Source organism: Sphaeramia orbicularis, chromosome 15, assembly GCF_902148855.1.
Source record: "Sphaeramia orbicularis chromosome 15, fSphaOr1.1, whole genome shotgun sequence".
Taxonomy (NCBI): domain Eukaryota; kingdom Metazoa; phylum Chordata; class Actinopteri; order Kurtiformes; family Apogonidae; genus Sphaeramia; species Sphaeramia orbicularis.
In genome coordinates, this window is record NC_043971.1 from 49,330,114 (window position 1) to 49,355,435 (window position 25,322).

Consider the following 25,322-nt stretch of genomic DNA (forward strand, 5'->3'; position numbering starts at 1 on the left):
CCAAAACAGAGTTTATATCTGTTTCCTCTCCATGCAAATGAAGATCTGTCAGACTGTTCCTTCCTGTTCTGCCCTGATACAAACCAGTTTCTCCTTGTCTGGAACATGAATTCACTTCACACTGTTCTGAGCTCATGTAAGAAGATTCAGGTCAAAATTAAAGCTTCAAACTCAAACTGTCACAACTTATATAACAGCAAGTGACGACACACAATCATCTCAAGATACCAAAATATTATAGAGGAAAATCCAACTGGAAGCTGGTTCCACAAGAGAGAACCCTGGTAACTGAAGGTTCTCTACTTCCCTACATAAGAATGTTTAGAGCAGCAAGTAAGCTTGCTCTGGTATCAAAGTGTTCTATTAGGATTATATGGTACTGAGGGGTGTTCAAGATTAGACTGAGTTCTATCATTAAGGGTTTTCTATGCCAAGAGAAGAATTTGAAGTTCTATTCTACATTTTACCAAGAGTCAATGAAAAAAAAACAACTGAGGAAGGAACTCTGTGGTTGGTTTCTGTCAATACTCCTGTTGCAGCATTCTGGATTATTTGGGGACTTTTAAGGAAGTTAGTGGGATGTCCAAAAAGTAAGGAGTTACTTTAGTCCAGGTTGAAGTAAGAAAAAGAGGCTTGCCTGGGCCAGGAAACACCACCAGTGGACTCCAGACGACTGGAAGAAGGTGTTATGGACTGATCAAACCTGCAACTCCAAGTCTTGTGTTCACAGTGTAAACTCAGACTTGTTTACTACGACCACTATCTTCACTGTGCTTTCAGCTGTTGTCCTGTCAGTCTCCTCTCACTCCAGCTGTTGACTGTCATAAACTTGTCTTCTGACTCTGTTGTGTCTTTGGCTCTGCCAGACCTCTTCCTGTCAGCATTTCCCAGTCCAGTTTCTGAGTGCCTTTGGATGGTGAAGGAAACTGGACTTACTGACACCTGGACTTTCTTGGACATTTCTCTGTAGGACAGACCTACATTTTAAGTATTCTGATGGTCTGTCTCTTCTATGGTTAATTGCCTTTTCCTTGCCATTTTTATAGTAACACACTACTTTCTGCAGTCCAATACTGTTCAAATAATGCTCCCAACGGTATGGTACCAAAATGTGTTCCAACACTACTTTTATGCAGACACAGGGGGTTGGAAGGAATTAAGAAACGTTGGGACAACTGGAGGAACTGGTAGCACCAACTTTCCAGGCTTGATCAACCTCCACTGCTGCAGAACTGCTTTAAGTTGTTAACCCATTTCTTGTTCTCCTTTTTGTATAATTCTGAAATGTACATTATTTTTCAGTTTTGTTTAACCTTACCTTTTTCTTTTTTTTTTTTTTTCTTTTTTTTTTTATCTCTGTTAGTTCATGGCTTTCCTTTGTACCATTTCAAGCTGTTCATTGGACTGCAACTGCTTGAATTTCAATACAAAACTGGAAAAATTGGGGTGTTCTAAAACTTTTGACCGGTAGTGTATTTGTCAGTGTTTCCTCTCCCATTATACTGGGGGGAGCCCTTAAAGCTCTACTGTGTGATGTGGCATTTTTACACTTTTCTTTTGTCATCTTAAAATGCTCCTAATAGGCGTGTGTCAAACTAAAATGCAAAAGGAATCCACCAGGTATTGAAACTCAAAAATGTTTAATTCTCATATATATTTCTCATATTTCTGATAAAATTCTGACCAATCATTTTATTCGGTCCGAATGAAGTAACTGGCTGAACCTGGCTGAGCCTCCTGTCAATCATCCATTACGGCCGTCCAGCATCTGATCCATTATCGCCGTCCCTGCATCCGATATGGGTACCTCCGAATCTGCTTCACTCGTGCTGCTCCTCCTGTCACTGACCACAGTCTACTGTCTAAGGATGTGAATGGATAGAACTCAAATGCACATGTTGAAGGGAAAAAACGGATTTATAAACAGAAACAACAACCAAGGGGAACAAACAGGAGTCCGATGAATGAAGGATGGAGATAAAAGTCCGAAAGTCTGGTGCACTGGACTAAACAGGTCTGCACAAAGGTCAGCTTTTATGACCACAGGACTCACACAGGTACATGTACTTGGTGTCACGCAATGTAGGATTATGTAGGATGATAAATGTATGGACTATGAAACCTCAGAAATCCACGGAAAATTTGCGGAGTCCGTGCGTTTACAGTGCTCGCACCCATCACCTGGGCACCTCATTTCCTAAGTGATGAGAAGACACTGACCCAGCGCTGCACAGACCAGACCCTTAAATACTGGGTCTACTGATGAAACAGGAGCCGCAGCAGGTGGATGATGTATCTGATTACTGAGGGAGGGGTCCGCGGACGCACCGAAGTGGACCGGACCTCCACCTCCGTTTCCACCGAGCGCATCAGGTGAGAGGAGGAGAGCGTCAGAGCTCAGGCAGGGGGAAGCGGGCGGGGCTTTGGAAGGAGGAGGGTTGTTCATGTTCAAACTTTTACTAAGTGCTGTGAGAAATGCCACATCGGTAGGTACAGCTTTGATAACACCCGACAGGAAACAAGCATGCATTCTAGTCCATAATTGCGCATATAGTCGCACATATAACTGGAAGCTGAGAATGAAATTTTTAGAACACCTATGGTAATAGCCAATTTTGATAGCAAGGTTAGCCCTCTTTGCTGGAGACGATGTGGTCTAATCGAGGATTCCTCACATATTTTTTGGGACTGCCCTAACCTAAGAGTTTACTGGGACAAAATTCAGAAGTAAACCATTCATCCTATCTGAAAATTTTTTGTATGTGACAGTTGTGGTTAGTCCCATGAATGGATAGATATATGTGGGAAAAAGTCCAAAGTGATAAATGAGTTCCAGACATCACAAATTTCCAGGCTTCTAAATAAAAAAAAAAAAAACTAAGGCAGTTCTGAAAAAATTGTGAGATCACTGTTTTTGAGAAGGGTTCACTCTATCTTTTGGTGCTATTTAGAAGTCAATACAACAAACGGTGTCAGACGAGTTAGTTTTAGAAATTTTATTTTGAAAGGCATATTGTGAACTTCCTGTTGGAGTTAGGTCATGGGTGTCAGCATATCATTTGTAGTGCTTCACCCAACAAACATTTTGTCGTTGGTTTCATGTCTCTATGACATTCCTACTGGCCACTACGGCCCTTACTTTGGGCGCTAGAGTGCCCATTTTGGCACTTATGGGGTTAATTTTTACATTTTATCAAATTTTTCCCCAGACCTGACATGCGTGCCAAATTTGGTGAGTTTTTGAGCATGTTTAGGGGGTCAAAATCCAGTTGAAAGTGGTGACGGTATAATAATAATATCAAAACGAGCAAAAAACAATAGGGCCTTGCTTCAAGCCAAGGCCTCTCACTCAGTGAGTGAGAGGGCCTCATCTTTCTGCTCGGTCCCTAGGCAAGGCAAGGCAATGGACTCTGATTTAGTTTTTGTGTTAGGTTTTCTGTGTTTTCCGTTGTTTGGTTTTCATTTTTGTTAAATAAACTGGTATTTTTTTCTCTTCAGTACCGTGCACTTGAGTCCTCTCTTTTCCCCCCCGTTGTGACATTTAAAACATTATCAAAGAAACATATAAAAGGTGATTAAAACAGCAAGTAAGAAAACAACACACAAAATCCAAAAAATAAAAAAATAAAAACACACACATATTAAAGTAAGAGTTGCAGTGCAGAGTTTCAAAAGAGTATATAAATTTTAAAAAGTCAAAAGCCTTTTAGTCAAAGGCAGCAGTGAACAGGCGAGTCTTTAACCTTGACTTTAAAGAACTCAGACTCTCAGCAGACCTGATATTTTCTGGTAGTTTGTTCTAGATATATGGAGCATAGAAACTGAATGTTGATTCCCCATGTTTAGTTCTGACTTTGGGAACACAGAGCAGACCTGCACCAGATGACCTGAGTGGTCTCGATGGTTCATACTGGGGTAGAAGAGAAAAAAAAATATATATATATACATATATATATATATATATATATATATATATATATATATATATATATATATATATATATATATATATACACACTGTATATATACTGTATATATATGTATACATGCTTAGAGTTCATGAGCTACTAGCTCATAAAGTTATTACTATAAGCTGGGTTAAACCTCACCTACCCACTGTAGACCAATGGATCCAAAGACTGAGAGCTGTAGACTGGATAGAAAATATAACCTGCAGCCTGTAACTCTGGATGAACATTGACTTGGAAAGATGGTCCCCTAAGTTGTAAAGTCTTAACTTGTAAAGAAGATATGTTGCTGACCTGTGGAGGGGTGTTTTTTTCTTTCTTTCTTTCTCTCTTTCTTTTCCTTCGCTTTCTTATTCCTGCAGATGTGTGTTATGAGTAGGAAAAAATAGGTATAAGACATGAATTGTTCAATATGTGTGAGACTGAACTGTATGTCAAGGAATTTGCTTTTTGTTGAAATGTTCAACAACAAAAAAACATGTGCTATTTTATGATGTGTTGACTGGAAATCTTCAAAGCACTCAGATAACTGGTAAACAACTTTTTCAGGGATTTATTAATAAAAAAAGGGAATTTTTCAGTGTATGCTATTTAGTAATAATCAGTATCATGTAGAAACAGTGCTGAATGGTGACTTACAGCTGGTACACTCACTTCCTCTTTAACTGTGGTAGGTTTTTGTACAGCTCTGTATCACTGTGTGAGTGGAAAAGCTTCATGCTGTTGACAGTAATAAACTCCTGCATCTTCAGCCTGTATGTTACTGATGGTCAGACTGAAGTCATAATCATATCCACTACCTTGGTATCGACCTGAACTCATACTAGACTCAAAATTAATAATGAATTTCGGAGCTTGTCCTGGTTTCTGATGGTACCAGGCTAAGTCATCATCGATGGTGCTGCTGGCTTTACACCTGATGGTGGCAGAACCTGGTTAGTAAGTTTGTAAACATTTTCATGGTCAAATTCAATCAGTCAAGTTTTGTCAGAATCTGGATGTGATCCCAGACAATATGTCTTCAACACATACTTGAAGCTTGAATGATGTGTTTCACCTGATTTCACAGATAAATATAACTGTGTGTCATCTGCATAACTATAGAAATTCCTACAGTTTCATTGGTAAAAATTTTGTAATGGCCACATAAAGGAAGTAAAGAGTATTGACTTAAGCACAAAGCCCCACGAGATGCCGTTGCTAACCTTAATGTATCTGGAAGATTGATCATGAACAACTTTGAACCTGTCTGGTAAATAATAATTAAACCAACCCAGTGTGGTTCCTTGAGTCCCATTGGAATATTTGTGTCTATAATAAAATATTGTGATCAGTCAGATCACATGCAACAATAAGTTCTACTATGACATATATACAGATGAGCCCAGTGTCTGATACTACCATAAAAACATGTGCTATTTTATGATGTATTGACTGGAAATCTCCAAAGCACTCAGATAACTGGTCAACAATGTTTTCATGGATTTAATAATAAAAGAACGGGAATTTTTGAGTGGATGGTATTTAGTGATAATCAGTATCATGTAGAAATGGTGCTGAATGGTGACTTACAGCTGGTACACTCACTTCCTCTTTAACTGTGGTAGGTTTTTGTACAGCTCTGTATCACTGTGTGAATGGAGTAGCTTCATGCTGTTGACAGTAATAAACTCCTGCATCTTCAGCCTGTATGTTACTGATGGTCAGATTGAAGTCATAATCATATCCACTACCTTGGTATCGACCTAAACTCATACTAGACTCAAAATTAATAATGAATTTCGGAGCTTGTCCTGGTTTCTGATGGTACCAGGCTAAGTCATCATCGATGGCGCTGCTGGCTTTACACCTGATGGTGGCAGAACCTCCCAGCTGAGCTGATATGGACTCTGGAGTCTGGGTCACCAAAATGTCTCCTCTACACACTGAAAAACACAACAGAAACACTGAATAAACATTCAGACAAACAGTGAACATATGTTGAATATAGAATGTATTTATAACAGACCTGTGATGCAGAGAGTGAGGATCAATGTGCAGATACAGATGGAAGACATGCTGGTCTTTTTCTTGGTCTGGGGGTCTTCTGAATCTGGATCAGTGTGTGAGGAAAATACACTGAGCTTTCAGCTATATAGTCCAGAGGAGAGTTCAAAACTTGCCTCTCTCTATGCAAATGAAGAACTGTCAGACTGCTGCTTCATACTCAACCCTGGTACAAACCAGCTGGTCTTTAGCTGAGACATGATTTCATCGCACACTCCTGTGCAGTTTTACCCAGACAAATACTACATTTAAACAGGTTTTAAAAAATATTAATTTGATTGTAATGCAAAATAAAATACTATACAAATTAAAAACCTATGGTATCTCTAATATACTTAGGTTCCAACTCAGAGAATTAAAAATTCTTGACATGCATCAGGCCACAGATGACAGATTATAGTGTTAGATTTATATTTGAGTCTAAACATATACATGCTTAACTGATGTAGATTAGATTGTGTTCCTGCCACATTTTAAACATATAAAATAGAAGTTTCATTTCAAATCAGGTGTAATACAAATATTTTGGTCTTGCGCTTGTTCTGCTGAAACATAAACCTTATGTGAAACTTCCATGAACTTTAGGACAGGGCTCCATGAAAAGCGTAGATGACAAAGTTTAATCAGTCAGTATTTGTTTACTTTTCCTGAGAGACTGTGCTCATCATTATCTCTAACTAGTACACTACTGTGATTTTAGGCAGTGTACATCACATACCAATCAATAACACTGAGGAGATAAATGTTAGAGTAAATGTGTTATGGATATACTGTTGGCTGCTTTGAATGTACAGTATGTAAAACACATTTCTCACACACCTAAAGGACAGCAGCCCACATGCCAAAACCACCAATCATTCTCCATGCTTCCAAAGCTGATATCTGATTGGAACACTGACCAGTACAAGTTTTATAATTATTGAGGAGTTTGACTTTTGATGAATAAATCTGACTTAGCCTTTCCATGTGGCACCTCTTAGTCGACTTTCATGGAGTAGCTCCTCTTTTTTATATGGTTGGATAATATTACATTACTATAACTGACCTAGAACTGCCTCAGATTCACTTAACCTGGGCTAACAGGAACATGCCCTCTTTCCAACCCTGGATGGAGTACATGACATAACATGTAGGGGTTGGTTATTATTAACTGTTACATGTTGCAAAAAACTGGATGTAACTATAGGTTGTAATAAGCAGACTAGAGTCAAAAGATCAATGATGATGTTTCCAACAGACTATGGAGGGAAAAAAGCTTCTTGAAAAAAATGTGAAAATCCTTGCATTTACCACCTTATGAGGCTCATATTTACAATATGATGTACCAGTTTCTGGAGATGTATGGATAAACTTCATTCTATAAATGCCTCCGTCTAAAGGAACTTTGAGTCAATAAGTAGGTTTAAATTAATAATCATATAAATCTTGCCGAATCTATGTCTTACAATTTGCATGTTTTAGATATTTTTAAAAATCATAGAATACACAGAATGAAGTTTTGTTCATCATATTTTGAAAAGTGATCTTTTTTGAATTGACATGAACAAAAAGAACAAGTATTTTACTTGAGCAATGTACAGTATGAAAACACATCGCATACTCAGTAAGGCGTTCCTATCAACTCACTATTTTCACTAGTCTCTTCCTTAACCAAAAATACGTAAGTATGCTAAACTGCAGCAGTCAGCACTTTCCGGATGTTGTGTGATGCCTGAGATACACAGAGTCCATTTCCTTTTTATAATATAGATAATATAGACAGGTTGTTTTAAGCAGATTAGTCAAAAGATCAAGAATGATTCCAACAGACAATGGGAAAAAAGTTCTAGAAAAACATTTTAAATTCCTTGCATTTACCACCTTATGAGCCTCATATTGACAGTATGATGTACCAGTTTCTACACATGTATGGATAAAAATCCTTCTGTAAATGCTTCTGTCTAAAGAAACTTTTACTCAATAAGTAGGTGTAAATTAATAATCATATAAATCCTACTAAATCTATGTCTTACAATTTACATATTACAGAAATAAAATATCATCAAAGACACAGAATGAGGTTTTAATAATCACATATCCAAAACTGAACTTTTAAAAAATTGACAAAAACATAAAGAACAATTATTTAACTTGTGCAATGTACAATATAATAATGGATTGGATTTATATAGCGCCTTTCTAGACACCCAAAGCGCTTTACATTATTGACCCATTATTCATTCGCTCTCACATTCTCCCTCTGGTGGTGGTAAACTACATCTGTAGCCACAGCTGCCCTGGGGCAGACTGACAGAAGCATGGCTGCCATTTTGCACCTACGGCCCCTCCGACCACCACCAAACATTCATACACCAGTGTGGGTGGCACTGGAGGCAAGGAGGGTGAAGTGTCTTGCCCAAGGACACAACGGACTGACTAGGACAGAGCGGGATTCGAACCGCCAACCTTTCAGTTATTGGATGACCCGCTCTACCAACTGAGCCACGACCGCCCTGAATATGAAATATATCACAGTCTGTGAGATGGTGCATGACAGTGGATCACATGATCATTAATGGTGGTGTTAAGTTCCAGTGTTTGGGTCCAACTTTGAATCCAGACAAATTCCTGAAATGGTGCTTACTTGTAATTTGCAGCTGGTACACTCACTTCCTCTTTAACTGTGGTAGGTTTTTGTACAGCTCTGTATCACTGTGTGAGTGGGAAGCTGTAATGCTGTTGACAGTAATAAACTCCTGCATCTTCAGCCTGTATGTTACTGATGGTCAGACTGAAGTCATAATTATATCTGCTACCTTGGTATCGACCTGAACTCATACCAGAGTTAAAATTAATAATGAATTTCGGAGCTTGTCCTGGTTTCTGATGGTACCAGGCTAACTCATTACCGATGGAGCCGCTGGCTTTACACCTGATGGTGGCAGAACCTCCCAGCTGAACTGATATGGACTCTGGAGTCTGGGTCACCAAAATGTCTCCTCTACACACTGAAAAACACAACAGAAACACTGAATAAACATTCAGACAAACAGTGAACATATGTTGAATGTAGAATGTATTTATAACAGACCTGTGATGCAGAAAGTGAGGGCCAAGATGCAGATACAGATGGAAGACATGTTTGTCATGTTCTTGGTCTGGTGGTCTTCAGGATCTGGATCAGTGTGACAAAAATGTGTTGAGCTTTCAGTTGTAAAGTCCAAAACAGAGTTTATATCTGTTTCCTCTCCATGCAAATGAAGATCTGTCAGACTGTTCCTTCCTGTTCTGCCCTGATACAAACCAGTTTCTCCTTGTCTGGAACATGAATTCACTTCACACTGTTCTGAGCTCATGTAAGAAGATTCAGTTCAATTTACTTCTATAATAGCAAGAGACGACACAATCATCTCAAGATACATAAATATTTGAAAGAAAAGACAAACTGGAAGCTGGTTCCACAAGAGAGAACCTTGGTAACTGAAGGTTCTTTACTTCCCTACATGGGAATGTTGAGAGCAGCAAGTAAACCTGCTCTGGTATCAAAGTGTTCTATTAGGATTATATGGTACTGAGGGGTGTTCAACATTAGACTGAGTTCTATCATTAAGGGTTTTCTATGCCAAGAGAAGAATTTGAAGTTCTATTCTACATTTTACCAGGAGCCAATGAAAAGGGGCAACTGAGGAAGAAGCTCTGTGGATTGTTTCTGTCGATACTCCTGTTGTAGCATTCTGGATTATTTGCGGACTTTTAAGGAACTCAGTGGGACATCCAAAAGTAAGGAGTTACTGTAGTCCAGGTTGATGTAACAAATACATGGACTATTTTTTTCAGTATATCTTGAGACCTCATTTTAGTAAAATTACATATGTAAAAGTAAGACATCCTAGAGCAGGGGTCACCAACCTTTTCTCTTCTGTGGGCTACTTTTACCTAATGAAGTTGCCGGAGGGCTACTCTAATTTAGCAACTTTTTTCTACATAGCTATTTTTCATACATACACATATTTTGTATCATACGTTTGTAACATTGTGCTCTTCATTTATTTTATTTATTTATATATCTTTGTTTTAACATTTACAATACTTAAAAAGTGTTAATATGAAACTATTATTTTACTTTAATTAAGAAAATCAAAAGTAGAAAAAAACAAATACAAGCATTTGCATGCTGTATTCCTAAATATTTTAATACTATGTCAAAAATTATGAAAAGGAACAATCCTGCATATTTTTATGGAATTACTAAAAACAAATAATACACACCTGTATGTGCATTTTTAATACTCTGAAATTGCGAAAAGGAACGTTGTCACTCACACAATAATAATAAATAATAATAATAATAAAACTTGACCAGCATGTGCTGCTGTTTTTCTGAAGGATTTGACCTTTTCTAAATTCACATATGCTGTCAAACATATTAATTAAAACCAGAACTTTGTGCACATAAATCCACCATCCCCGTCACTTCTACAGTCATCACACTGGAGTCAAACCCAGAGGCACCTGTTCAGGTCCGACTCCAGCTGTCTGAGCGCATGCGCAGATAGTGCACATATGTTTGCGGTTGTCCAGGATGTGACCCACTTTACTGATGCCTCTGCTGAAGCGCTGGTCTTGGTCAGTTTAGTGAACATGGACTGTTGGTTTTGGACTTTAGTTTTCAGCTCTTTTACCTTCTCTTTACGGAGGCTGATTCCCACTGGAGAACCTCCAGAAAAGTTGCTGTGAACTTTGGTGAAATTCTGCTCCATGTTGCATCTTTTACTGACTTCCAGAACGCCCCACAGATCACACACACACACACACACACACACACACACACACACACACACACACACACACACACACACACACACACACACACACACACACACACTCGTCTTTCACATTTGTCAAACAGAAGTCCGTGCCTCATCGTTGGTGAAAATAACTCCGACTATATTCAGCCCACATCGTTGCGGGGCTAAACCCACTACCTGCCTGGCATCTGGCTCATCCTGGGCCCCGCCCCTCTCCAATGACAGGCAGCAAACCAGCGCTAAAGTTTGATTGACAGCTAGTTGACCATTTCATCTCGGGAGGGGGACACTTGTAATTTTGATTGGGTGGAAATTTAGACCTGTTCTACCAAATAACGAATCAACTTTGTGTTTTTATATTAGTGACCCTTGGAGAGCCACCGGTAGATCGCGAGCAATGTGGTGGAGAACCCTGAACTAGTTCTATTTTTAGAACAGGCCTGTGGGCGACTCGCGTGGGCCCTGCGGGCGACCTGGTGCCCACGGGCACCGTGTTGGTGAGTCCTGTCCTAGAGACTAGGTTTATGTTTGATATAAAGAATAAGTCCTGGTCAGAAACAGCTTCAGAGTTCTCTAATGGAGACTGAAATTAAGCCATCTAGACTAACTATTCCCATTTAACATTTTATATGGGAATATTATATATAGAACTCTGTGTCTAGAGCGGTAGGCTAATTGGGCTGCACACCCTTTTCCCATAGACTACCATTGAACAAGTCCATGGACCCGAGCGACTCCCATTGTACATATTGGCGTCCCAGAGCAGGCCAGGGCCAGGGCTACGACACGTTTGCTGGAGCTGTACATAACTTGGGATTTAATATGGAGTGTGAGATTGACATGATAACCATGAACTCTAGTACTGTCAAACAAACAATCAAACCCTGGCAAAAACAGAACCTCCATGGTGGAGGTAACAAACAATAATGTTAAAATTCAGGTTCCACATACAGAACAATATGATCTAAAGTGGATCAGAACCAGTCAAATAATAACAGAATAACCTATAAATAACTACACAGCAAACCACGGGAGGCATGCCACTGTAACATAGTTATTACAGTACTATTAAATCCTGATAAATTGGGAGGTAGCGCCCCCTTGTGGTGCAGGATCTTTTGTTAAATATAAGTTTATTGATTTGAATTATATTGTTATTTTTGTAATTATTTTGCTTATTCTTTTAATTTCTTCTAAAATTTTTAATTTTAACTTCCTCTTCCCTTTTGAAATGTCTTGTTGCGGGAAGAGGTAGGCCATCTGTTTTAATCTATTGTCATCGTGCATTATTAAGTGATTTTATGTTTTTTTTTTAGCATTTAATTTTATCTATATTGTTGTATGTGTGGTGTTCAAGTGGATAGTGTGTCCGTACTGATTGCTTGGATATGTTTGATGGGTGAATGGAGTGCATGTGTTGAGAGCATGCTAATCGGTGTCTTTTCATTATAGTTTGGGGCTGGACCGTAGTCGGACTGACTGTAGTTGATTTCAATTTTGTCAGGTATGTTTCTTTGTTTTTCTGTTCCCTTTTGAAATGTCTTGTTGCGGGAAGAGTTTGGGGCTGGACCGTAGTCGGACTGACTAGTTGGATTTCAATTTTGTCAGGAAATAAACGGAGTGTGAGCGTCCATTGCTCCTCCAATCTCCACGTCGTGTCCTGTGGGTCCATCTCGCATCACAACACAAAGAAACACAACGCAGAGAAACACCGCCGGTCACACCACCAGAGGCTGCTATACAGTTCCTAAAGCCAGAACACAATCCATGCAAAGAACAGTTGTATATGGAGCCGTGGCAGAATACGGAAGTGGCTTCCAGAGCAGACGACGAAAGGAGAAACAAAAGCAAACTTTAAAAGACCACTGAAGCAACGTCAAATAGCCCTGTATACGCCTGTAAACAGTTCTGTACATGTAGACATACACAGGGGATACATACGATCAAACATGTGTGCACACACACTCTCACACACACACACACACACACACACAGTCAACCTCTGCATGATCAGTCCATTTAAATGTAGGAAAATATATGATTATCCCCAAAAAAACGCTACGTATGCAGTACAATGTTCTAATAAATGGTGATAAATTACTTAATAAAGGTTAAGATAAGGAGAAAATTCATTTGGGAACAGGTGGAAAATTGCCACCAGCTCTGAACAGCTTCTAGCAAAGATGGCCGACGCTGGGGCTGTGGGTCAGGTGACCAGTTGTCACGGCAACAGACCAGGAAGTATGATGCAGCCCTCTGTAGGGGGAAGAAAAAAACATTTTTTCACATAAAACACTTTCTGGAAGAGATTTAAAGTGGTGTATGACGTATACTACCTGCGCCTGGACATACATTGGGCAAGGAGAAAAAGGGGACAAAAAAAGAGGGTTGAAAAAGCAATAGGGAGAGATGAAGGAAGTGGAATGGGGGAAAATAGAAGCAAGCAAGTGAAAGTTAAACATGAGCACACTATCAATATTGAAGGTAATCAGTAAAAAGAAGAAACAGTCACTGTGCTCATTGTGTCTGTTCAACAACACTTTGTGTTCAGTACGAAGAAGGCCAGCTTATATTGTCCTCCCCCCAAACAGTTAGAAACAGATCTGCAGATATATGTGGGGAAATGATAGTACACGTATTGGTTTGTCAGAAAATCACCTCCCCACTTAAAGCACAAAACACTGTGTGTTCTGTTCACTGTGGATCATGTTGTTTATAGCTGGTTAAAATGCGCCATCTAGTGGTGGTTGTCGGTTCACTTTGTTTATCATTGAAGAAGAATCAGAGCAGAAGTTGAACAGAACCTTCTCACTGCACTACATGGCAGCTGAACTCTCCTTTTTCTTTATTTTGGTGTTTGTTAAAGCATCATCTTTGAGTGTACTAAAATAATAATAATAATAATAATAATAATAATAATAATAATAATAATAATAATAATAATTACACAGCCCATACATTGTTTTTTGGTTGCATGTTTGAGAATTCAAAGGTTTTTGATGCACTTTAAAATCTGTCAAACCCTCTGTATCAAACTGAGCTGAAGGAGGAAGGTTTTATTTCTGTTCTCTGAAAGGTTCTGGAGTTCCCCCTGCTGGACAAAGCCTTAAACAACACTTTGGTGGCTTGTTTCAAATCCTCTTTCTGGGTACATATCTTATCAAATCTGCATAATTGTGATTTAATCAAACCAGCAAATGTGTGTTTATGATGAAAGCTCCTTCTATGCAATAGAGCCTGTGTGTGTGTGTGTGTGTGTGTGTGTGTGTGTCCTTCAAATAAACTGTGATGAACAGTTGATTGGAAATATAAAAGTCCTTTCCCTTAAATGTAGTTGTGTCTAAAACATTGACTGTATTCTAGTTGGTAGTTGACTTCAGTTGAATAGAGGGTTTCATTTGGAGTGTTTAGGGTGTTCAGAAATGCTTTAAATTCTTCCTCAGAGTGGGTCCAAACGGCCCAGATATCATCCAAATACCTGAAATAATACAGGGGTTTCTTCATGCACTTGTTCAGTGCAGATGTTTCCAGAAGGCCATACAAATATCTGCATATGCAGGGGTGAATTTTTGGTCCATAGCTGTTCCTTTGATTTGTCCAAAATATTCCCCACTGAATTCCAAATCCTTCCTGGTTCAATGAATTCCCAATAATTGGAGTTGTTCCTTCTGCGCTCTTTTCTTCTCTGTAAATTTGGGACAGATCTCCCTCACTGTTTGAATCTCCTCTTGGATGTCTATATTTGAGTAAAGGCTGTCTACATCTATGGTCAATAACATGGAATTGGTAGGAATATGTACGTTTAGAATGTTTCCATCAGAAGTGTCTTTAATGTAACTGTGCTATTTGTTAGATAATGGATTTATAAAATCATGCATTAATGGGGGTGATCTACAGGTTTCACTGCTGGACAGCTGGATTCAACAGAGCGTCCTGGGGGATCTCATGGGCTTTACTCCAGCTACACGGCTGAAAGATGGATTTGGACAACAACATTCAAGTCTACTGCTCTGGGTTCTGAATATCCAATTAAATACTGGCATTGTTTCTTATTAATAATTTTTTCTTTTTTTTTTTTGGAAGATTTGTGTTATTAAATTTAAGGCTTCAAAATAAATGTTTTTTTTTTTTTTTTTTAAGTTTTGAATAATAGGTCTGATTCTCCAACTGTCTGTTAGAGTTTAGGGTTAGGGTTCGGTTTGGACTTAGGGGGCAAAGGTTAGGGTTAGGAGAAGGGAGACTCGATGTCAACATCTGAGTCTGAGCTGGCTCCATCCTGCTCCAGTACTGGAGGCACGGCCCATACCAGTCCCACAGATTTCCTGGCACCTCTCTTCCCTATGTTAGGGCTATATCAGAGAAAACAGCTGAGTCCATCTCATTGTTCAGGGGAACAGGTAAGTTCACGGTCTAAAATACCGTTTCATTCAGCCCTTGTGGGTAAGTAGGACCCAGTCTCATTATCCAATTCCTCTCTGCTCTCTGTCTCTGTACTTTTGTCCAATGTGGATTACATTCCAACACAAGTGTTCTAACAGCATCCCATCCATGAGATGCAAAATGTCGGATCAAATGTCTATCTGTGTTTTTTCCTTTTGTAATATTGTGTTTATGACAATGGAATCTGATATTTAAATTAAGACTGGTTTCTCCCACATATTTCTTCTTGCATCTATTGCATGTGATCAAATAAATACAGTTATTTGGAAGAATATTTGCTTGTCTGGCTGTTTGTATACTACTACTATACCCTGGTAATCACAGACCCATCTGTCCTGTTTAAAGGTTTTATCTGGTCCCATCTTCTGTGTAGACTTTGGTTTGATCCTTGCCTTGACTAATATGTCTCTTAAATTCTTATTTTTTCTATATGCTGCTATCCATCTAATTATTGGGTTGGTGTTCCTGAGTGAGGGATTGAAGGTTTTTTCTAAGATTTTTTGATAACATGGCAGCAGAAGGTGAGTACATAATTACAAAAGGTAACCAGGAGCCCACTTGTGTGGGTTTAGTGCAGGGGTCTCAAACTCCGGTCCTCGAGGGCCACTATCCTGCATGTTTTAGATGTATCCCTCTTCCAACACACCTGATTCAAATGATAAGCCTACCATCAAGCTCTGCAGAAGCCTGATAACAACCGTCAGGTGTGCTGGAAGAGGGAAACAACTAAAACATGCAGGATACCGGCCCTCGAGGATCTGAGTTTGAGACCCCTGGTTTAGTGTGAAGGAAGGTCCTAAAGCACTATCTAAGAAAAGTGCCAGAGTACCCTCTTGTGGACAAAGCTTTAAACAGCACCCTGGTGGCTCTCCGTGTGCATATTCTGTGGAATCTGACTAATTGAGATTTTATTAAGCCCGCAAAGTTATGTTGTGGATGAAAGCTTTTTTATGTAACAGAGCGTGCGTATCTGTGTCTTTGAAGTATACTTCCAAATCTAATCTATGTGTATTTAGGAATTCCTTACCTTTGAAAGTTGTTGTATCTCGGAAATTAATAGAATTTAAATCCAGAGTATATTTGAGAGTTATGGAGGGATTGTGGGTATTTAAAATGTTAAAAAAAAACTGTTTGAATTCATCCTGTTAATATTGCCAAATCCCCCAGATATCATCAAGGTATCTATAATAGTTTCATGTTTTTTTTTTTTATCACATTTCTTTAATGCTTCTGATTCCCAGTCTGCCATAAAAATATCTGCGTAAACTGGGGCAAATTTTTGCCCATTGCAGCATCTTTGATTTTTAAATAAAATTCTAAATTGAATTCAAAATCATTCCTGGTAAGGTTTATTTCAAGTTATTGTAATATTTCTTTGCCAGGTCTTTTGGAATCTGGATATTTGAGGTAGCATTCTTTAATCGTCTGGATGCCCTCTTTGATATCTATATCTGTATACAGACTATTTACATCAGTGGTAAAGAGGATGGCATTTGATGGGATCTGTAGATTTTTAATCTTGGCGATGAAATCATAGGTGTCTTTTATGTAACTGGGATGCTTCTTGGCTAGAGGATTAATAAAATAATCAATAAACTCAGATGAGCGATAAGTTTCACTCCCACAGTCAGAAACAATAGGCCTACCGGGAGGGATTTCATGAGGTTTACTCCAAGTGGAGGGATCCTTATGGATTTTGGGTAGAAGATAAAACATTCTGGATCTAGGTTTAGAGTCACCTATCAGGTAAGTAAGCTGGGGTTTTTTTTTTATTGATGAGTCTTTTCTCATGTATTTTTTGAAAAATCCTGGAAACCAGTACTAATGTTTCTGTGTATATAGGTTCTGAAAGTTTTTTATAATAAATCCAGGGCCAGATTAACACTTCATTGTACCCTGGGCAACAATATTCAAGGGCCCCATCATCACAACCCCAGGATCCCTATAATCTGGCAAAATACAGAATAAGTTCCAGGAATACATGTAAATATACCCCATACTTCAATATCTAACTATCATCAAATGCATTTTGATGTACAAATGTGCAAATGCTCGTAGAACTACAAGTGCACCACTATAGCCTCTTGTCAAGGCCACTCACTTGCATATGATGATATGAAAACAAAACACATTAGCATCAGTATAATCTAAAATTGATCCACAACACTACGTTCTTTAAATTTTCAGCTTTTTTAATGTCCCTCTCCTTTTTTTAATTTTCATTTGGCGCTCCCACTTAGCTGCTTCTCAATGTTTGCAATGTTTTGATTCGCGTACGTTGCGTATGTCGCGTAGTTCTTGACGTCTCACATCCCGCTCAGTGCACACACATTGATTTGCGTCACCGCTGATTGGCTTTTTGGACTGACCAATGAGGAGAGGGTCTCAGCTCACGGTCACAGACAGCAGGAGCAGGGTTTCTGTGCAGTGCAATGGCTCCGGGCAGCAGACAGTTTCATTTATAAGCAAAAGATAACCAGATATTTTCGTTATGCCCGAGCTACCCAGGGCCCTTCAGAGGTCGCGGACCCCTGGGCAATTGCCCAGTTGCCCATATGGTTAATCCGGGCTTGTTTACGAGTATGAGTACGAGTACACACTCTGAGTATCGGAGCCGATGCCCGATACTCGTATCGGTATCGGAGCATCCCTATTATTTTTCACTAATCCCTCTGTTGTGATTAGGGCGTCATCTCTGAGCCTTTTCCCTAGATTACACTGGGTCCAGGAGGGGGCTATTTCAAAAGGACCCCTCCACTCCTGGTCTGCAAACTCAGCCAGATGTTGCATTTCATCTGTGATGCAATCATCATAATGATCTCTAAGGATCAGAGTGGCTGGACACTCCCAGTTCTTAGCATTACCTTCTAACAATGTTTATGTTTTTTCTGTAGGTGCTGCTGGTTTAACAAAGTGAGCCAATTCTTCTGCTGTCTTCCTAATGAGGGGAGGGGGATTCTTCCCTGAGACATTGGCCAGGTGATGTTCTGCTTTGATCATTCTGTATATTATTCTCACTTTTACAGCAAAATCAGGGTCGTCTGATTGCACCCTGTGCTCAATGGAGGCGCCTCTGCACGCTCCGTATCTGTTATTATAGACTCTGTCCTCATTGTTCTGTTGGTAATAATAATAATAATGGATTAGATTTATACAGCGCTTTTCTATGAAAGCGCACACAGTGGATCCATTTATTCATTCACTCTCACATTCTCCCTCTGGTGGTGGTAAACTACATTCGTAGCCACAGTTGCCCTGGGGCAGACTGACAGAAGCGTGGCAGCCAATTCACGCCTATGGCCCCTCCGACCACCACCAAACATTCATACACCAGTGTGAGTGGCACTGGAGGCAAGGAGGGTGAAATGTCTTGCCCAAGGACACAACAGCACATGAACAGAGCGGGATTTGAACCGCCAACCCTTCGTTATTGGATGACCCGCTCTACCATCTGAGCCATGGCTCCTATCATTAGACATAAAGAATCTTCTGTCTCTAAATGTCGGAATGAAGGATCTATTACGGTAAGTATCACTGTCATAACAGTGGCGGCTGCTCGTCTTTCAGAGAGGGGAAGCTCATTGTCAACTTACATAAAAAAATAAATAAATAAATAAATAAATTGTCAGGTTATTTAACCATAAATTCGTCCCTCCGTTCATTCATTTTCTGAACCCGCTTTATCCTCACTAGGGTCACGGGGGTCGCTTGGAGCCTATCCCAGCTACATAGGGGCGAAGGCGGGGTACACCCTGGACAAGTCGCCAGTTCATCGCAGGGCTGAACATATAGAGACAAACAATCACTCTCACATTCACACTTATGGGCAATTTAGATTAACCAATTAACCTATTAATGCATGTCTTTGGATGGTGGAGGAAGCCGGAGTACCCAGAGAGAACCCACGCAGACACGGGGAGAACATGCAAACTCCACACAGAAAGGTCCCACCCCCCGTTGACTGGTGTTGGAATTGAACCCAGGACCTTCTCGTTGTGAGGCATGAGTGCTAACCACTGCACCACCGTGTCTCCTCCGTTCCTTTTTAAGAAAATGGTCAGTGACCTTATCGTACCAAGTAAACAAGAAAATGTTGAAATTATGTTAAATTGAAACAAGGAAGTACAATGAATGTGTTTTATTTACAGTGCAAGAAATGAACAAGTGATTTTGTAGTGGTTTCTCTCTCGATTTCACAGCAGAATGCACGACGGTATTAAACTGAACTCTGTCAAGTGAAGGAGTAGATCTCAAAATAGCTGTCAATCAAACAGGATTCAGCCTTTCAACCAATCCTCCAATCAGCACATGGAATCCCGGCGTCCAGCCCGGCCGAGCTCCACCCACAGCTCCATTCACCCCCAGAGATGCTGAGCATCCGGGGGCGGGACGACATCGTGGCATTTATCCAATTACTGTCCAGTTTTGAGGCAATGAAAAAAACTGTTCCACTCAGTCCCATTGAAGTGCATGGACGCTGAGCGTCTACAGACAAATGCACTGAGCAGAGATCGAATGAGAAAACAGAGACACGGGAATGGAGGAGAAGTGAACAACATCCAGTCTGATGATTTGTGATAAAGCTGATTCTGAACAAACTCATCTGTGAGATGAACGTGTTCTAACACATTTGGAGTCAATGAAATGTCAACACAACCGAACATATTTGACCATTTAATTTTCATAATTTTAGGGGAAGCTCAGCTTCTCTTGCAGTCTGTGAGAAATTGCCACTGTGTCATGATAGGATCTGATGTTACGGTAAGGAGCGCATCCACGCTCACCGAACGGTTGATCCTGTTCACGCGCATGGCCGGTTCTGGTGCCGGAACTATGCCATCTGGATGGGGAATTATATTGCCGTCTTAAATGGTCACCCCTAACAACAGAAGCATATGAGGGTCTGTACCTTACAGGTGAGTCTCTGGGTCTCTGGAGGTAGGGTTCCTCGCGTCGGGCACGCTGCCTTGCAGGCCTCCCTCACGGGGACACGAACCGGCTGCGTTGCGGCCTCCTGCCTCGGACACGCTCAACGTGGATCCATTCCCCGTCGGATTCAAAATACTCCATTTTCAGAGTTCAGGTAAGTAAATAATCCCACAAGGGGGATTTCAGAACACTAAGCACTTGGTTCACTTAACAGTAAAATAATTGAACTCGAGTGAAAAAATGAAAAAAAGGCTTCTAATTAAACACTCGTTTTTTTATTGAAATAATGAACAAAATTATATATTTTACAAGCCTGTAACGCCGATGTTTCGACTCGAACCTAGTCTTCTTCAAAGCTAGGCTTGTCAAGGGTTTACCTTCTTCTTTTAGTACAGATGAAATCCCATTGCACTTGAGCTTTGACAATATTAGGGTTAGGTTTGGGGTTAGGGGACTAGGGCTAGGTTTGGGGTTAGGGGACTAGGATTAGGTTTGGGGTTAGGGGACTAGGGCTAGGGTTAGGTTTGGGGTTAGGGGACTAGGGTTAGGTTTGGGGTTAGGGGACTAGGATTAGGTTTGGGGTTGGGGGACTAGGGTTAGGTTTGGGGTTAGGGGACTAGGGTTAGGGTTCAGTTTGGGGTTAGGGGACTAGGGTTAGGGTTAGGTTTGGGGTTAGGGGACTAGGGCTAGGGTTTGGTTTGGGGTTAGGGGACTAGGGTTAGGGTTAGGTTTGGGGTTAGGGGACTAGGGTTACACTGTAAAAAAAAAAAAAATCTGTAATTTAACAGAATTTTCACTGTTTATTTTACAGATTTTTCCTGTATTTTTAAGATACAGGAAAATATCAATGAAATGACAAAATCAGATTGTGATTTTACATGTCAAACGTAAAATAACATGAAAAAACTGTAACTGAATAACTATAAAATTTATATTTTTTTAAAAGAAATGTTTTCTTTTTTCCACTGAAAAATACAGTTAAAATACATTTGCAAATATATCATAACTTCACAAATATTTCTTTTTCATTTATGAAATTAAACTGTTAATTTAAAGTTTAATACTGTAAAAAAATAATAAGACAAAATAAAATTACTGACAATTAACCATAAAAGAAGTATTTGTTCTGTAATTTTAACAAGACTTGTTTGTTAATTGACAAATATCTTGTGTAATTACGGGAGGCTTCACCACAAAAATGTTTTGTGAATATATAACATGTATAAGCACTGATAAACTGTCCAAATACAGTTTTTTATCAGTGGACTGTAAAACTGAGTCTCGTTGAAAATTATGTGTGTGCCCTGCGATGAACAGGCGAAATGTCCAGGGTGTACCCCACCTTCACCCAGAAGTAGCTGGGATAGGCTCCAAGCGACCCTCGTGACCCTAATGAGGATAAAGAGGTTTCAGATAATGAATGAATGAATGAATGAATGAATGTATATATATTAGGCCTGTAATGGTACACAAAATTTTCGGTTTGGTACGTTTTTGGTTTTCAAAGACACAGTTTGTTTTTTTTTCGGTTCAGTACGGTACAGCAAGAAAAAAAAAAAACTCAAAATGTCTATTAATGCATTTATGAATTTTTTTTTACATTTTCCCCCCAATTTTTGGAGACAACAGAATATAGAAAAACAGGAATAATATAATTCTGCTGCTACAAATCAAATAGAAAATAAAATAAATTTTTAATATTACTAAATGTATATTAAACATTAGTAATGCACTTTTCCCTGAAAGGTAGTTTCGAACAAACAAGAAAAATCTAATCACAGTTCAGTCAGTTCACATTCTGCAGAAAAATACCAAAAAAAATGCCACATGAAGTGCAACATTAACAAGAGGGTAAACTGGTATTCTGTTGAAACAAACTGAAGAGAAACTCTGACAACACAATGAACCAAATGATTTATTTTAGGACAGAGAACAAACTGTTTAGGACACTGTGTGTATTTGCATGTGCCTGTGTGCAAGGGGGATTTTGTATTTTTTTGGAGCCGGGGGGGTAGGGGGGGGGCGCGCAGTTATATACCTGGGGGTGCAGTCCATAACTAATGTAACGAACGCTGTCGTGAAACAAAAGTGAAACTTTACATATTTTCAACATTCTATTTATTTCTCTATTATATAGCGTGCGTGATAGACAGACAGACAGACAGACAGACAGATCTAGTGTAAGTGTTTTAGAACTACTGTAGTTCCTAGGGGCCAAACAACGTCCGTCTTATCACCGTCTCTTTCCTCGTCGTTGTCTTTCACCTGAACCTGAACTGATCCAAACTGGACTGGACTGATGGTGGAGGGTCTTCAGTCTCTTCCTTCCAGGTTCACATCATATTTGTTGTTGTTTTTTTTTTTAACCTTATATCAACTGCTGTTTCATATTTCGGGTCAATGTGTGCTCCTTCAATATGTCCGTGTGAAACTTGCGCGGATTTAAAGTTCCGCATCGAATGACGTCTTTCATTCCTTTTTCTTTTTCTCATACTGTGCCGTTTCGGTACAGCTGTGTAGAGAACCGAACAGGTGCGTACCGAAACGGTTCAGTACGTGCACTGTTACAGGCCTATGTAATTTGATTGCTTAATACATGAAAACATTCTTGATTAAACATTAAAAAGTCAAAAAAAAGCAAAATCTCATGTAAAGTTAGGGCAAAAAACTGTATTTTAATTATGGAAAATTACCGTATTCTTATGAGATGGTTATTTTCCGTTATTTTACAGAATTTTTTTCAGCACCCCTGCTGCCAGAATATTACTTTCGCTACTACTGCATTACTTTTTTTTTTTTTTTTTACAGTGTGAGGCCAGGGTTAGGGTTGAGGCCAAGGTTAAGGTTAGGGTTAGGGCTCCAGGCTCTGGGCTCGGGGTCAGGGCTAGGGGCTAGGGCTCCGGTGGAACCCAAATGCCTGGACCTCCTGGCGAACCTGGGTACCCCACACTTAAGCACTGGTTGCTGGGAAACCAAAAAAGGTGAAATCCCCGCCGCTGGAAGAACCATGCCCGTAGTACAACCATGCCGAATGAGCCCTTGGCACAACCTTCCCCCGAGGGGAGGAAAAGGTAGAGGAAGAACGCATGCACCAGCAGTCTCCACTCTGATTGTAGAAACTGTGCCCTTGGTAGAACCCAGAGGGAAAAAAAAAAAAAAATTATATATATATATATACATACAGTACAGGCCAAAAGTTTGGACACACCTTCTCATTCTTTGCATTTTCTTTATTTTCATGACTATTTACATTGTAGATTCTCACTGAAGGCATCAAAACTATGAATGAACACATGTGGAATTATGTACTTAACAAAAAAGTGTGAAATAACTGAAAACATCTCTTATATTCTAGTTTCTTCAAAGTAGCCACCCTTAGCTCTGATGACTGTTTTGCACACTCTTGGCATTCTCTTGATGAGCTTCCAGAGGTAGTCACCTGAAATGGTTTCCTAACAGTCTTGAAGAAGTTCCCAGAGATGCTTAGCACTTGTTGGTCCTTTTGCCTTCACTCTGCGGTCCAGCTCACCCCAAACCATCTCGATCGGGTTCAGGTTCGGTGACTGTGGAGGCCAGGTCATCTGGCGCAGCACTCCATCACTCTCCTTCTTGGTCAAATATCCCTCACACAGCCTGGAGGTGTGTTTGGGGTCATTGTCCTGTTGAAACATAAATGATGGTCCAACTAAACGCAGACCGGATGGAATGGCATGTCACTTCAGGATGCTGTGGTAGCCATGCTGATTCAGGTCGCCTTCAATCTTGAATAAATCCCCAACAGCGTCACCAGCAAAGCACCCCCACACCATCACACCTCCCCCTCCATGCTTCACGGTGGGAACCAGGCATGTAGCATCCATCCGTTCACCTTTTCTGCGTCGCACAAAGACACGGCGGTTGGATCCAAAGATCTCAAATTTGGACTCATCAGACCAAAGCACAGATTTCCACTGGTCTAATGTCCATTCCTTGGGTTTCTTGGCCCAAATAAATCTCTTCTGTTTGTTGCCTCTCCTGAGCAGTGGTTTCCTAGCAGCTATTTGACCATGAAGGCCTGATTCACGCAGTCTCCTCTCAACAGTTGTTGTAGAGATGTGTCTGCTGCTAGAGCTCTGTGTGGTATTCATCTGGTCTCTAATCTGAGCTTCTGTTAATTTGCGATTTCTGAGGCTGGTGACTCGCATGAACATATCTTCAGCATCAGAGGTGACTCTTGGTCTTCCTTTCCTGGGGCGGTCCTCATGTGAGCCAGTTTCGTTGGAGCGCTTGATGGTTTTTGCGACTGCACTTGGGGACACATTCAAAGTTTTTGAAATTTTCTAGACTGACTGACCTTCATTTCTTAAAGTAATGATGGCCACTCGTTTGTCTTTACTTAGCTGATTGGTTCTCGCCATAATATGCATTCTAACAGTTGTCCAATAGGGCTGTCAGCTGTGCATCAACCTGACTTCTGCACAACACAACTGATGGTCCCAACCCCATCAATAAGGCAAGAAATTCCACTAAGTAACCCTGACAAGGCACAGCTATGAAGTGGAAACCATTTCAGGTGACTACCTCTTGATGCTCATCAAGAGAATGCCAAGGGTGTGCAAGGCAGTCATCAGAGCTAAGGGTGGCTACTTTGAAGAAACTAGAATATAAGAGATGTTTTCAGTTATTTCACACTTTTTTGTTAAGTACATAATTCCACATGTGTTCATTCATAGTTTTGATGCCTTCAGTGAGAATCTACAATGTAAATAGTCATGAAAATAAAGAAAATGCGAAGACTGAGAAGGTGTGTCCAAACTTTTGGCCTGTACTGTATATATAAACTGTAAAAACAACAACACCTGTAGTGGTACCGCTGCCTGGGTGAAACCCTGCCTGTTTCTGCTGGTTTTTGCTAACCCTCTCGTAGCTCCTCTCAGATGTTTTGGTGGCAGGTTCGTATGTTTCGGTTGGCGTTTGCTAACCCTCTCATAGCTCCTCGCTGTGGTCTGGATCTCATTCCATCTCCACGTGGACTCCAGGTTCAATGTCGCTGCGTTCAGGGATGATTGACTTTGCCGTCTATTCTTGTGTTGATTTCTTGATTTTGCAGCTTTTACATTAATTATTTCCACTCATTACAAAAATATAAAACATTTATAAATCAAGTTAATTA

At 40.0% G+C, this 25,322-nt stretch overlaps 1 gene segment (V, D, J or C); it reads right to left on the reverse strand.

The window, feature by feature from the left end:
- Window positions 1-4,555: 4,555 nt before the first annotated feature.
- On the reverse strand, window positions 4,556-9,218 carry LOC115434027 (Ig kappa chain V region 3368-like). The segment is given in 3 exon segments: window positions 4,556-4,900; window positions 8,942-9,001; window positions 9,085-9,218. Coding segments are annotated over 3 exon segments (357 nt in total).
- Between the last annotated feature and the right edge of the window lie 16,104 nt (window positions 9,219-25,322).